At 44.7% G+C, this 13932-nt stretch overlaps 2 protein-coding genes across 2 annotated transcripts; one reads left to right on the top strand and one right to left on the bottom strand.

The window, feature by feature from the left end:
• The first annotated feature begins 2142 nt into the window (after positions 1–2142).
• Positions 2143–3041, top strand: mespaa (mesoderm posterior aa). Its single transcript, XM_056412784.1, has 2 exons — positions 2143–2778; positions 2955–3041. Exons 1-2 carry the CDS (start codon positions 2143–2145, stop codon positions 3039–3041), a joined length of 723 nt encoding a protein of 240 aa, XP_056268759.1.
• An 802-nt stretch (positions 3042–3843) lies between these two features.
• On the bottom strand, positions 3844–13420 carry LOC130192669 (aminopeptidase Ey-like). The gene is made up of 20 exons (XM_056412776.1): positions 12828–13420; positions 11909–12051; positions 11575–11714; positions 10961–11087; positions 10708–10862; positions 10470–10583; positions 10141–10284; positions 9789–9854; positions 9584–9649; positions 8425–8597; positions 8207–8283; positions 7976–8109; positions 7815–7870; positions 7578–7725; positions 7071–7162; positions 6441–6551; positions 5355–5522; positions 5078–5218; positions 4553–4634; positions 3844–4296 (listed from the first exon to the last, which is right to left on the bottom strand). The coding sequence occupies exons 1-20, from the start codon at positions 13418–13420 to the stop codon at positions 4141–4143; spliced, it is 2886 nt and encodes a 961-aa protein (XP_056268751.1). The 3' UTR covers positions 3844–4140.
• Positions 13421–13932: the final 512 nt, after the last annotated feature.

Raw genomic sequence — 13932 nt, 5'->3', positions numbered from 1 at the left:
ACAGAGAGGGCTTTAGTATTCATAGAGAAGCTCCGTGGCAGGCAGGAGAATTAGGCCCGAGTGTTTGGTTTGCCACATACGTGGAGCTCATCTGATATGCGGCCTTGCAAAGACCCAACACAAAGCCTAATGTGCCCACTCGGGCCTTTCATCACAGAAGAGCTAATAAAGTCTCCGGCCCTGAAAGGGTCGGGGATGAAAGGGTTCGCACTGCAGTGCTGATTATTCGTTCATTACATGTGAGTCAACACTGTCAGAGCTTAATATGGATTAAGAGGAGGCCGATCCTATCTATCATCATCCGGGAAGGCCGGAGGAAAGCTGACAGCTGGCGGAGACTCTGCCTGAGGTTTAGAGCGTGACTTAATATTCAGTTGATAGTTCATCATTTGAGAAAAAAAATGCAGCGAAAGATGTACGTCCCACAAAATACACTTTAATGAGAAAGTTAAGTAAAAGTGACAGGATCCCATTTGTAAAAAGCTTCAATCTGCAACCAGACAAAGTGCTCTGATGAGTTGCAATGAGTTGTGTGGTGTCATCCAATACTCTGCTTTGGATATCTTTCTGTCTTGTTTGTCTTGTACAAGCGAAGTGGTTGGAGAGCTGTGCGGGACCGGTTCACACGTCCGTCCGCCCCCCCCCATGGGTTTCACCTCTGCTGCAGAGCAGGAGTCAAATGTGACGCGGTGGTTTGTGGGAACACGGCTCGGGATTCAGATCCACAGTCGACGCCTGATGATCAGATTCACAGGAACACCGGAGAGTCATCACAAAAATATGAAGCAAGGAGCCCTTCTCTGCTAAATCATTATAATGGTGTGAATGAATGGAACATTTAACAAAAGTGACGGATACAATCCACACGCAGGAAACTCTTCGCCATAATTCAGCCTATAATTCAAGATGATACACATGAAGCATATTTGTCTGCAGCAGTTTGTGAACCAGAAACCATATTTAGGGGATCAGGGGAAGAAGAGACACTGCATGGTAATACATTTTTTAAATAATAGCAACAACAAAAAATGGATAAAAAGAAAAGAAGAAGCGGCGCCAAGGAAATATTTCCTATTTATTTATTTTTTTTAGAACAAAGGCTCTGAATATAACTATAAAGGTGCAAACTAAATACACAATCTGCCATCGTGCTTAGCTATTATTGACTTTTCTTTCTCTCATCATCATCATTATCATCATCATATTAATACTTTAATCACGGTGAGCATTAACTGGCTTGTTTTTTTTAACGCTAACATACTGGAAACTACATCCCACTGGTCCCAACGTCAATCCTAGCCAAGGATAAAACCACTTCTGCCAGGCTGCGGTGTGCAAAACCGTCAGCGTGGACCAGGACTTAATAAAAGACGCAGTCCGGTCCAGCGTGTCGGTTGGTTCTGTGCGTTCTTCCTCAGATCAGAGTTCCCAGGCCAGTGAGGCGGACTGCTGTCCAAACAGGACGAGGTGTAAACTCCTCACACTTCACAGCTGCCCGCCGGCACACTTTTGCAGCCTTGTGTTTGTGTGTGTATGTGTGTGTGTTGCGAGGGGTCGGGGGGGGGGGGGGAACACATGCCATTTTCCTTTAGTGTCACACGAAACAACTTTTACTGTACGATGTGCCGTCTCTGTGCTTCTCAGAACCCGAGGCCTTGCAGCTCTATGGCTCATTCTTTCATGAAGCACATGGTTTATTGACTATTTCTTGGTCACAGATCTTTGGCGGCCTCCGGCCCCCCCATTGTGACACTCCAGATTTCCAATGAAAAGATGTTCATCTGGGTTCATGGAGAGTCCTGAGACCCAGGAACAACCCTTTGTTGTGTTCTCCTGGCTGCAGGAGAGTGTCGTGTGAACTTGTCTATACTTCCGGTCGCACCTCGTGCCGGAGCTGGCATATTTCCCATGGGACACCCCCCCCACCACCACCAACACCACCCACCATCCCCTGGTCGAGGTGTCGGACCTGCTCCCAGAGCTTCTCAGGGCTTGGAGGTGGCTGCCGGAGGTGACACCTCGCACCTCCCACCACATATATGGAGCGGCCTTCTGGGTCCTCCTCACTGTCCTTTCTGCTCTGCCTCCCGGCAACACACCGACTGCTCTCGGAAGACCACGACTACGACCACGACAGCAGCCATGGAGGTTACCTACTGCTCCCCTCTCCAGCTCCAGGACAACTCTTTCCTGTTTGAGTCCCTGCTGGATAAACCCTACAATCCCCTGGCCTACGATCCAGCCTCAGATGCCGGTTACTTCAGTGCAGGCAGCAACAGCTTGTCTCCCACCTCCTCGGTGGACTCTATCTGCTTCTCCCCCGCCTCCCTCCAGGCCGCCGGAAGCGAACCGAATGCGACGGACTGTTTCGTCTTCAAAAGCCCGGCAGTGCCTCGCCTCACCCAGGGGACACAGCTGACGCCTCGCTCCGGATCCTCCGCGGCCACGTTGTCCATCACGAAGAAGTCCAGATCCAGGTATCCGGGGAAGAAGCGGGAGACGGCCAGCGAGAGAGAGAAGCTGAGGATGAGGGATCTGACCAAGGCCCTGCAGCACCTCAGGACATACCTACCTCCCTCGGTGGCACCGGCCGGGCAGACCTTAACCAAGATCGAGACGCTGCGCCTCACCATCCGCTACATCTCTTACCTATCGGCCCAGCTGGGCCTCAGCGAGGAGGCGCTGGAGCAGAGAGCCTCAGGGTTTGCAGAGCACCCCAAAACCTCAGCCAGTTCCTGGGTCAGCCAGCAGCCAGCTACAGCCATCAAGAACCAGCCTGTATCACCATAAGCTCAGAACATCTGTCCTCCCTGCAATCCTCATATCAGGTATGTTTCATATCATGCTCTTGCACAACTCCACAGATTTAAAAGCGTTTGAGCTAAAGAGAATTTGTTTCATGTTGACCATGTGTTGAATGACTTCATAACCCAAAATCTGTCTTCTGTTGTCAGGTTTCAGATGGAGTTTGCTTCAGCAGCGAGCAGTTGTGGACTCCACAGCAGCAACTTCAAAGCGCCGCCTTCTCTGGACAGTGCTGAGAGACACGGCCATACATCCACTATTTTCATTGCAGCAATGACCTTAAAAGAAATCTGTGGACAAAAATTCTCAATTTTGTTATTTTGAACAAAATGTCCTGTCCTATTTGTGCATTTTTTTTTTTTTTACACATAAAACTGTATATTTATTGAGCTTTTACAATATTAACACAATAAATTAAATTTATCAAAATAAACCTTGAGTTTGTTGCATTCATCCAAATGTTCTCTTTCTGTGAAGTATTCATATATATATATATATGGCCTAGACTTCTTTACACAAACACAGCAGCTGTCAGAGTGACAATGAGGTGCTAAACAGGGACCACATCCCCGCTAAAGTCCTTAAGGAAAGACCCCCACTGAGAGAAGTGGCAGCTGACCACTGACCAGTTAATTGGCAGCTTTTCCTATCCTGTGTCAACATGCCGGGTGGCTGAGACCATGAAACATGATAAATAAATGGAGTTTCTGGATCCAGCTTAGGAACTCCAATAATGTATTTCACTCCAAGTCTTTATTGTCACTTCCTGTTGGAAAGTGTTTATCTGCAGTGTCGATGTGTGACCCAGAAGTTAATAATATGGGCACACAATGTGTCTTAGTCATTGAAGATGGATGGCCCACTCTGCGAATTAATGTTTTATGCTGTTGCTATGTCGACACTGGGCTCTGCGATGTTGCTGAGATGCCCGGAGAGGCTCACATTTATTTTTAGAAATGTTACATTTAAATGGACTTTGTTTCCCCCCCCCCCCCCCCCCCAGTGCCCAGAGTCTTGAAACACAATCTGAACTCACAGTTTGTAGATCGAGGTGGCTTTTATTCAAAATAGGTGGATTTGATTAAAAACACTGGCATCAACATTAAATGCAAAAAATATGGGGATGCAGAGAATATTACGTCTTGACATCTGTTCAAAACCTTTTGAATTTGTACAGTATCTACAGTATTAAAACATATTTTAATTTTGTATCAAATATCCATAAAAATGCAGTCAAAACTTTAGATATTTAAAAATAAAGATAAAAAAACATCACATGAAGGATATTTATAATAACACATTTGGTTTGAGGCGGTAAGACAATTTTCATTTGTGTTAATTTGTTGGGGCCTCACTTTTGAACCAATCAAACACCTGCTGCTTGTTCACGGCCATCCAGTTCTTGTTGGCCTTGGTTCTCTCCAGCGCCTGCTCGAGAGACGTGGTGGCCGAGCCAAGCTGCCCGGCGTTGTCTTCTTTGAACTGCAGCAACTGGGGAGGGACAGGAGGGGTTACTGGGATTCAAATCTGAACGTTGGCATTAACAGGAATGAACTATAGGATTAGAAAGTGTTCTTCACTACTCGTGTCACAACACGTTCATGGGTCATGCTGTACCTGATGCACAGCACCTCGCAAACAATAGTCTAGTCACTCGTATTAACCCACTCACACACTGCCCGTGTTGAATGAAATGTTTGCTCATCGGGGTCTCACAGAGCCACAAGGAACACTGGAGGAACTGTACCTGCTTGTACTCAAACTCAGAAGAGAAACGTTGGGTCAGTCCGCTAATAAGTCCTCCAAAGGAAAATGATCGACCACCATAACTGGAGAAAAATACACAAACAAGACAGGCTGTGAACATTTTGCAAGCTGCGCAACCAAAGCTGTTTGGCTGGATACTTGAAAACAAGACGAGCAGTCTGCGGCCATGCTAGGCGGTAGCACTTTGAGCTCAATGCTAAAGGACAGCATGCTAACAATGACAATGCAAACATGCCGACATTATTACGAGGGCAACATCGTAGCTGAGCATGTTAGCATGTTAAATAATTAGGACTGAAGTCTGAAGAGAATAGCATTAGTTTTCCTGGGATTTGGTCATAAAACAAAGTATTGGACAAACTGCTATTTTTGAACACTTTTGGTAGCCTACTGTGAATATCTGCGCCAAATCTTATGGCAGTCCATCCAATAGTAGTTATATATAATGCAGGCTTTGACTATCACATTATACATACAGTATGTGCATGCATGAGGAAGGACTCACTTATTGAATATATAGTCCCATTTGGCTCTGACAAAGGCCCATGCCAGAGGTTGACCGATGGGGTTGCGAGCAATGGAAATGATGGCGGAGGTGGCGTCCTGTTTACGGATATTGCCCGGGATCAGACAATAATCCAGATACCTGAAACACACTCACAGGTGAGGACAAAACGTTTTTATCGGCTGCTGCCACGATGTTTGACGTAGGACCATCGAAACCCTGCAGTGAGTGAGTGCCAAAGTGACCAGAAGAAGAGCACAATGTCAGTATCACCGACCTGTTCAGCAGCCAGGGCTCTTTGGTACAGGACAGCGCGGACATGAGCTTATCAGCCTCCGTAGCGATGGTGGCGTTCTTGAACATGGACCAAGCAAAGTTCCACTCCTTCACCCCTCCCGCTGCGATCGCACTGCAGTACACAGTGTACCTCAGGTTGGGACTAATCCTGCAAACATTGGTGAAGAGGACAGAGAGTTAAAAGCAATGACAGCAGGGGGCGTGGCAAATAAAATACTTGAATTACAATAAAAAACTAGAATGGGCACTCGGTAGAGCGCATACCTTCGCATATCACAAGATTGGGCATTGAGTTATGAACATTTTGGCATTAGTTGCATGCCAATTGGACAAAAATGTATCGTGCTATGGTAAAAAAAAGAGTTTGACCTTTCCATGACCTTAACCTTGACCTTTGACCCGATTGATCCCAAAATCTAATCAAATGGTCCCCGGATAATAACCAATCATCCCACCAAATTTTATGCGATTCAAGAACATTTTGACCTGTTCATGACCTTTGACCTTTGACCCGATCGATCCCAAAATCTAATCAACTGGTCCCCGGATAATAAACAATCATCCCACCAAATTTCATGCGATTCGGTTCAATACTTTTTGAGTTCTGCGAAAGATTTTGACCTGTTCATGACCTTTGACCTTGACCTTTGACCCGATCGATCCCAAAATCTAATCAACTGGTCCCCGGATAATAAACAATCATCCCACCAAATTTCATGTGATTCGGTTCAATACTTTTTGAGTTCTGCGAAAGATTTTGACCTGTTCATGACCTTTGACCCGATCGATCCCAAAATCTAATCAACTGGTCCCCGGATAATAAACAATCATCCCACCAAATTTCATGCGATTCGGTTCAATACTTTTTGAGTTTTGCGAATAACACGCATACAAATAAATAAATAAATAAATACACGGCGATCAAAACATAACCTTCCGGCATTTTCAATGCGAAGGTAACAACAGCTGCATTTAACAAGTGAAGGAGGATTCCACATATGAATCCCGAGAGGAAGACAGTATGGAAAAGAAATAAGGAAAGGAGAGCGTCAGGGTGTTGACATACTTGTTGATATGGGGGTTGTCCTGCCACTCTTTGAACCAGCCGGTGGTCAGCTCCTCACAGCCTTTCACTCCAGTGCTGCAGGCCATGGAGATTGCATTGACCTGGTTGTACCTGGGACATGAGATGAATCACAGGGTCAGGAGAATGATCGACGGCAGACCGTACAGTGTTCGGCTAATGCAACGATGAAGCTTGCAGGGTGCGGTACCTCCAATAAGGTTAAGAACCACTGATCTAAACTCCTTGAGTGTTGAGGAAGAATGTAATTCAAGTTATAACATTGAGTAAATCCCACCACACTTGAAAGATGCATCTGTTCAGTAGAACTGCAGGAAGGTTTTCCAGCGGTGTGAATGCAAGTGAGAAAGTGAACATAAACCCGGGAGATGGAACATATTTCTCTCAAGATAACAGTAAATAGGAGTGAACACATTAAAGAGATACAGAGTGGAATGGAGGTGCAGCTCAGTGAGAGGATGGGTGGATTCTTTTGGCATTATCTAGTTTTTCCTTTGTGAATAAATCAAGTTCCCTTTAATCTACGTTGCATTGACCCCCAAGGACATGGCTTACTGTGACTTTGTCTCTTTAAAAGAGTTTAAAACACAGAAGACATGTTAACATCCTTACTGGTCGGTGTGCTTTTCTGGGATATTTGTCCAGTTGCCAGTGATGTTTTGGAAGTGGTTAAACAGAGGGGTGACCTGTTTGTTCCAGTAAGCCTGAAGAAACAAAGACGGTTTGTTAGGTTGCAAAGCTGTTTGAAAAATGATTACCGAAAGACTTGCGATAAATCGACTATGGGTGAGTGGGTAGCAGTTCTGTCTTTCAATCAGGGGGTTGGAGGTTCAATCCCCGCCCTAGTCGATGTGTCCTTGAGCAAGACACTTAACCCTGAGTTGCTCCCTGTAGCTGCGTCTACAGTGAATGAATGTAACAGTATTGTAAGTCGCTTTGGATAAAAGCGTCAGCCAAATGACATGTAATGTAATGTAAATCTCCATTGCATACGAATTCCAACTATATTTTCCTACAATTAACCAATCTGCATTCCTTCATAAACATCGGCACTCTGCTGTTCTTTGGGGATCGGCATAAGAATTAATTAAGGGCAAAAGTTTCCCGTTGGTCACAAACCTGCATGGGCCCGTACACTTCGCTGCGGTCAAACATCAGGTAGAAGTAGTTCAAGTTGCGCCTGGCTGTCTCCCAGGGCATGTATTCAACCTCTTTATCGAGGAACTTGGTCGTCCTCAGAGCCAGAGTTGTATTCACCATCTTAGCCCTGAAAATGGCACGTGCATACGATTGGTCAGCTCTCTCTCTTACAACATTTGGCGGTAAGCGCTTTATAAAACCAACACACGGCCTCACCTGGCGAGGTTGAAAGCATCATCGATGAGTTGAGCTCGGTTGATCACTGGGATGTCCTGAAAAGCAAATAAAGGCATTTATTGGTTGGAGGAGGCTGAGGGGTGAGACTTGGGTATACTCATCATTTAGAAACACTGCGGAAGCAGCGTGGCGCCACGCACCAGATGTCGGGAGCTCAGCTTGGCGAGGAGACGCTCCCAGTTGTCTGAGTCGTAGTTAACTCGGTAGAAGCCCTTTGTGTCTATGTTGGCCACCAGCCAATCATTAGCACCAAGGGTCATGTTTGTGTTTGTAGCTGTTTGGATAGAGACGAAAACAAAAGTAATGCATCTTTTTCTATCGTGGTCATCATCTTTGCAATGATCTGTACGAACACCCGGAATAAAGCCTACCCTCTTTTTTAAGAAGCCAGTACTGCTGCTCGTCTCCACCGGTCTTGATCCAGGTGATTGGGACAAACCATTCATAGCTACAGCCGCGTTCATCCCGCCATCGATATGTAGAGACGGAGGACACAGAGAGAGCCGGTGAGTTTCTTATGACAGGGCCCAAAACGACCACACTCAGTATATTCAGGATATTGAAAAGAAACATGAAGAATGTTTCCTACTTGAACTCGGAGGGTCTGTCCACCACAGACTCTGAGTCCAACAAGAAGTGTTTCTGGTTAATTTCTCCAGTCTGGGTGTTGATGGTGACCACCGGGAACCCCATCTGAAGGATCCACCGGTTCATTATAACCTCGATGGAGTGGGGCAGCGTTATGTTGGCTTTCTCCACTGCCTTAATAGAGGAATATTTATATATTAGTAATATTGTGACCGTTTGTTGCTTTCTGCACTAAAGTATTCTGCTGTTGACCATTAGTCATGAGTAACAAGGAATAGCAGGCAGAACTATTCTACAAAAGTTTAAACTGAGGACATATTTTTTTGTTGCGCAGCGGTGATTGTTGATCCAAAGAGGAAATTACAATTAAATGCTCAATAGTAGAGTATAAGAGCGTCGAAAGGTCCCCAAAATGACTGTCAATATCAGTTACCCAGTAACACCAAGGCTACCTAAAGTCTGCTAACATTAGCCACTTCAAGCTACTTGCTGTATACGAGAACAAGTTTTTGCACCAAGTGGGCTGAACTTAATATCACTCTACAGCTGCACTAATGAGTGAATTATGAACCCACTGTCACCTGCCCAGCGCCGAACAACACCGTAAATAAGTTAGCTGCTAGCATGGTGAACAATAAGCAGCTAAAGAGACACATATTTCTGTCACGAGTTGGTGGAGACCAAATACAGAGCGAATATAAAAGAATACAGGATTTACATTTTTAGTGTTTTTTCAGAAACACAAAAAGAACGCTAATGTTTCTCTGCCGCTGGATGTTTAAGTAGGCGACTGTGGGTCAGTGGTTAGCAGGTCCATCTTTCAATCAGAGGAGTGGTTCAATCCCTGCCTCCGCTAGCCCCAGCCGATGTGTCCTTGAGCAAGACACTTAACCCCAAATTCCTCCCCGCAGCTGTCTCTATGGTGTATGAATGTATGTCGCTTTGGATAAAAGCGTTAGTTAAATGAAACGTGAGGTAATGTAGGTGACTGTATTCTACCACGTTAGCGTGAACAACTTTCATATGGTTATCAGTTTTGTGTAAACAGCTTGCCAAAAAATGTCTATGTCAACTGCTTTAATATAAATTTAAAGATACTACTCTAAGGCTTTGAAGACGTTTTCCTTAAAAGTTTCTGTTTTGGGATGGCGCCTTTTTACCATTTGCAGGTGCTTCCAGAGGTCTGTGTAGCCTGTGTTATTGTACTTGAACTCCTCCAAGTATGTCTGCAGACAAATAATACAATGTTTGTTATGCTTGAGTTTTGCTTTTGTGGTGAACAAAGTTAGATGCAGTGTAATACAACGGGGACATTATTGACAACATTAACAAAATACAAAAGTAAATTGAATCAGCTGTACTCACATGGAGTCCTTTAGAAAAGACGGTTTCAGTGATAAACTCTGAGAGCATCCTGAGGACCGCAGCACCCTGTAATGAAGCACGGGAGGATATCAGCAGTGTTAGCGGGTGAAATATCGGATGTGACACAATTACAGCTTAATTACAGCATTACATTAAAATAAGTTGATGCTTTTATCCAAAGAGACTTACAATACAGATCAGTGATTCATTAGTATTTTAAATTTGTAGTTCCCAAAGAGTCCTTGATGAGGGTCACTCGGGGCAGAAAGGGAACCGTTTTATTCATTCTTTTTTGTTTAGCGGAGGTCGACATCATGTCTCTTGGGGTTTTGAAATTCCAATTAAGCCACACCTTGCTGTATGTGATGGAGTCAAACAGTTCGCTGATGTGCTCTGGTGTCAGGACGTCCTCCTCTTTGGAAGAGAGGGGGTGGGACGAGGCCAAGGCATCCACAGACATCACACCAATGATCTGATTCAGAACTATTAAATCTTTCTGGGAAATGCACAAAGGAAATATTTGAATTAGTTATTGTGACATTTTACAGATATTTTGAACACATTAAATGGATTATATTGATCCACCTTGTCAGGACTAGGCGCACACTGGACTAATTTAAAAAGAGGTCCAGTCAATATATTCAGCGGGTACATTCTTAACGTGGTATATTCAAAACTCACCATATTCCACTTTGGCTCAGCAAAGTCGGCTCCAAGATAAGAGACGTAGGTGGCAAACCCCTCGTTGAGCCACAGGTCATTCCACCACCGGGTGGTCACCAAGTTCCCAAACCACTGAGAAGACAGAGCTCAACTTTATCAGCAGGTTTAGGAATACAGAGCCAAACATGACGACTATCAAAGATATGATTTGGTTTGTGGAGGGCAGAACTCCATTCAATGTCCTTGAGTGTGATACCATATGAGCGAGCTCGTGGGAGATGACTGTTGCCACCCACTCCTTGTCTCCATTGGATGACACGGCAGGGTTATATAAGAGGGCGGTTTCTCTGTAGGTGATCAGGCCCCAGTTCTCCATGGCTCCAGCACTGAAGTCAGGAAGGGCGATCTGGTCTAAAAAACGTTCATAGAGTAATTTTGGTTAACAGTATGAATTCAGTAGCGTACACCTATTTACTGTCCTTGTGTTGGCCTGTGTGTGTGGTTCCTACCTGACTTGGTCAGGGGATAAGAAGAGTTATAGTAGTTCTCAAAGAATGCCAGTATGGGCCCAGTCTTCTCCAGGGCATAGGCCCCCTGGCCCTCTTCTATAGCCTTCTTGCGAGCCCAGATCCTGATCTGCACAAAAACAGTGATTTATTACATAAACAGAAGGGGAAACAAATAGTAGACCAGAGGCCTGAGCTAAGCCTATCGTCCAGCAGAGGGCAGCATAGAAACACTGTGTCCAACAGGGCAGCGATTGACATCCAACATCTGCTGCTTGTGATGGTACTTGCAGTCCTAGTAGTAGCAGTGGTTCGTAACATTGCATTTACCGTATATTAACTGACACAAATATTATCTTCAATCAATTATGCAGTTAACTAACACAAACTGTTAAATCAGAAGTATAACTACATGATTAGGTAAATAGAAGCGGTATTGAGGGGGAGTGTGGCTCTCATAGTTGATTATCAATGTCACAGTTTATTGGTCGTCCTAACAAAATCCTTGTTCCACTCTGCAGAAAGGTCAAGGGTCAGAGAGAGTGAGTGCAAAATGGTCGTAATAATAATGATAGGAGTAAAGACCCGTTTCCATGTGTACGGTGATAAATAATTACCAAAATATCTGCATTCGGTGGCGTCGAAATGAATGTGAAATCAGACACAACGAAAGCCAGCAAGTAGGTTGACATAATCTCCGTGGGCTCGAAGGTTGTCTGGATCAGATTGTGTCCATTTATAGTGATGTTAACAGGGTCTGTGGAGGGGAGGGGGGGGGGGGAAGAGACAGCATCAGATCCATTACCAATGAGGAATAATAAGTGCATTGTATCAATTAAAGTAGAATACACCTGAATATTTGATGTGTGCTGTTGTTCCGATTGAAGCCTGGAGCATCGGTACTAGCAGCTTGGAGTTATAGGAAACAACCCACATGAGAGAAGAACTTGCCGTAGTTCATGGAGTTGGACAGAGCCACGGTCCCGTGTGGATGAATGAGGGTCATGTGGAAGATGGCTTTCATCGCGGGCTCATCGAAGCAGGGGAAGGCTTTCCTGGCATCTGTCGGCTGCATTTGAGTTGTGGCCACAACTCTGACAAAAGCAGATACGAAAACCGAATAATTAACGCCCAAATCAAATGTTACTATACTTTAGATACGCTCACAATTCATTATAGTCCCGGTTGGATGTGTTCTCGTTATTTTGGAATTAAGTGGTTGTTACTTTTTTTTTTACCCACTTTCCCTAAGTCATTTTTTTTTTTTTAAACCTCCTTGGTGAGACAAAACCCTTTCCAACGGTTTGCTGTAATGTAACCCGTGGGAAAGGGATTGTGTTTTAGTACAAAAGAGAATATAATTACCTGACAAGATAAAACCCGCAATCTAAAGGGTTGAAACAAATAATTAAATAGTGTAGACAGGCTTCTCTAATTTATTAGTCTTTATTCTTATCTCATTCAAGAAACATTTGCTATATTGGTTAATATACACATTTGCCTTCTTACCAAAAGTTAAAGGAGTAAAAGGATGCCACTCTTGTGTCTGTACATTACTGTAAGCTACAGCTAGCAGTCGGCTAACTTAGCACAAGGACTGGAAACAGGTGATTTAATTTTTAGTTAGCTCAAGAGGTGTCGGTAGAATGTTCGGCTATCCTTCCCCTGTTTCTCGTTTATATGCTAAGCTAGGCTAACAGATCCAAAGTTCCCAAAATGCTATGTCTTAATGTGAATGTCTGGTTTCAAATGCTTGTGTTTAAATGACATATTAAGACATTGTTTAAAATTGCACTTATACTCAGAACTAAACCAAAATCTGGAAAAATAATTAGATAATCAAATTTAAAAAATTTAAAAAACATCCTACTTTGTCACCCCATCCTCTATGTATTCACTCCTGTAGAATCCTCCGAGGTCGTCGGTCAGCTCTCCAACGAACTCTGTGAAGAGCTCGTACGTGCTGCCGGCCTGCAGCGGACTGCTGAGCTGAACCACCAGGTACTGGGTGGGGCTCTCCAGCCAGGTGGCTTTCAGGCCGGGAGCAGCCTCTCCACTGAGGCCCCTGAGCTTGGCATGGTACCCCTCAAAGGAGCTGAGGTTCAGCTTGTTCGAGTGTATGAGGAGGAGGTCGGTCTCCGTCACACATCTGAACACCACCGTGGAGTGTCCAGTGAAGACGAATAGTTTATCTGTATTGCGCTCCAGCCGGGGCCACAGGGTGACATTGTAGGCGATGGGAGCGAGAGATTTTGGGAGTCTGTACCGCTGCCAGGGCTCCTTCGGGGTGGACGGCGTGGTGGGGCTGGTGGTCGGGCTGGCGGTGGATTGCGGCGTCATTTCATTCTTCGACTTCTCCTGAGCATAAACCACAGACAGGGCTATGATGGTGGCCGCAGCACCAATGGCTGCGACCACACAGGCCGCTGCCACTATTTTGCTGAGGAAAAGGCCTTTCCCCATGTCTTGACCGGAGAAATTGAAGACAGAAGGAGGAACGGGACTGCTATTTGTGCCATGCCTTATCAGATTCAGCCCAGAGTTAATGGTTGATTTCCTGGGAATGAAAAAAAAGCTGAATGTCCAAAACATTGAGTTGTAAAAAGTCTTTGAGATAAGAGAGAGCCCTGTGAACTTTACACCAGCATAATGGCTCTGAATAAATCCCCTGTTTAGAAGCTGATTTCTGTTCATACATAAATCGTGTGAAATACTGTAGAACCGTGTGTATGTGTGTGTGTGTGTACAATTTTCAAATGTCAATTGTATACAGATCTGCCAATGTTGAAGAAGCCAGAGTTCCATATCGTAATGGGCTTAAGAAAGATTTATAAAACTGCACACACTTTTCTTTCTGTGCATGAACTCAGAGTTGGCTTTGGTTCACCCACACAGTTGTGGCTTTAAGGAACGGAGACATTCCAACAGTTAAATTGAAATGTTTGGTGCAAGAACCCCTACGTCAACACAGCTGC

The sequence above is a fragment of the Pseudoliparis swirei genome, chromosome 4, assembly GCF_029220125.1.
Source record: "Pseudoliparis swirei isolate HS2019 ecotype Mariana Trench chromosome 4, NWPU_hadal_v1, whole genome shotgun sequence".
NCBI classification, from domain to species: Eukaryota; Metazoa; Chordata; class Actinopteri; order Perciformes; family Liparidae; genus Pseudoliparis; species Pseudoliparis swirei.
Note: the sequence above shows the minus strand (reverse complement) of the source record. Positions and strands in the feature narration are given on the sequence as shown.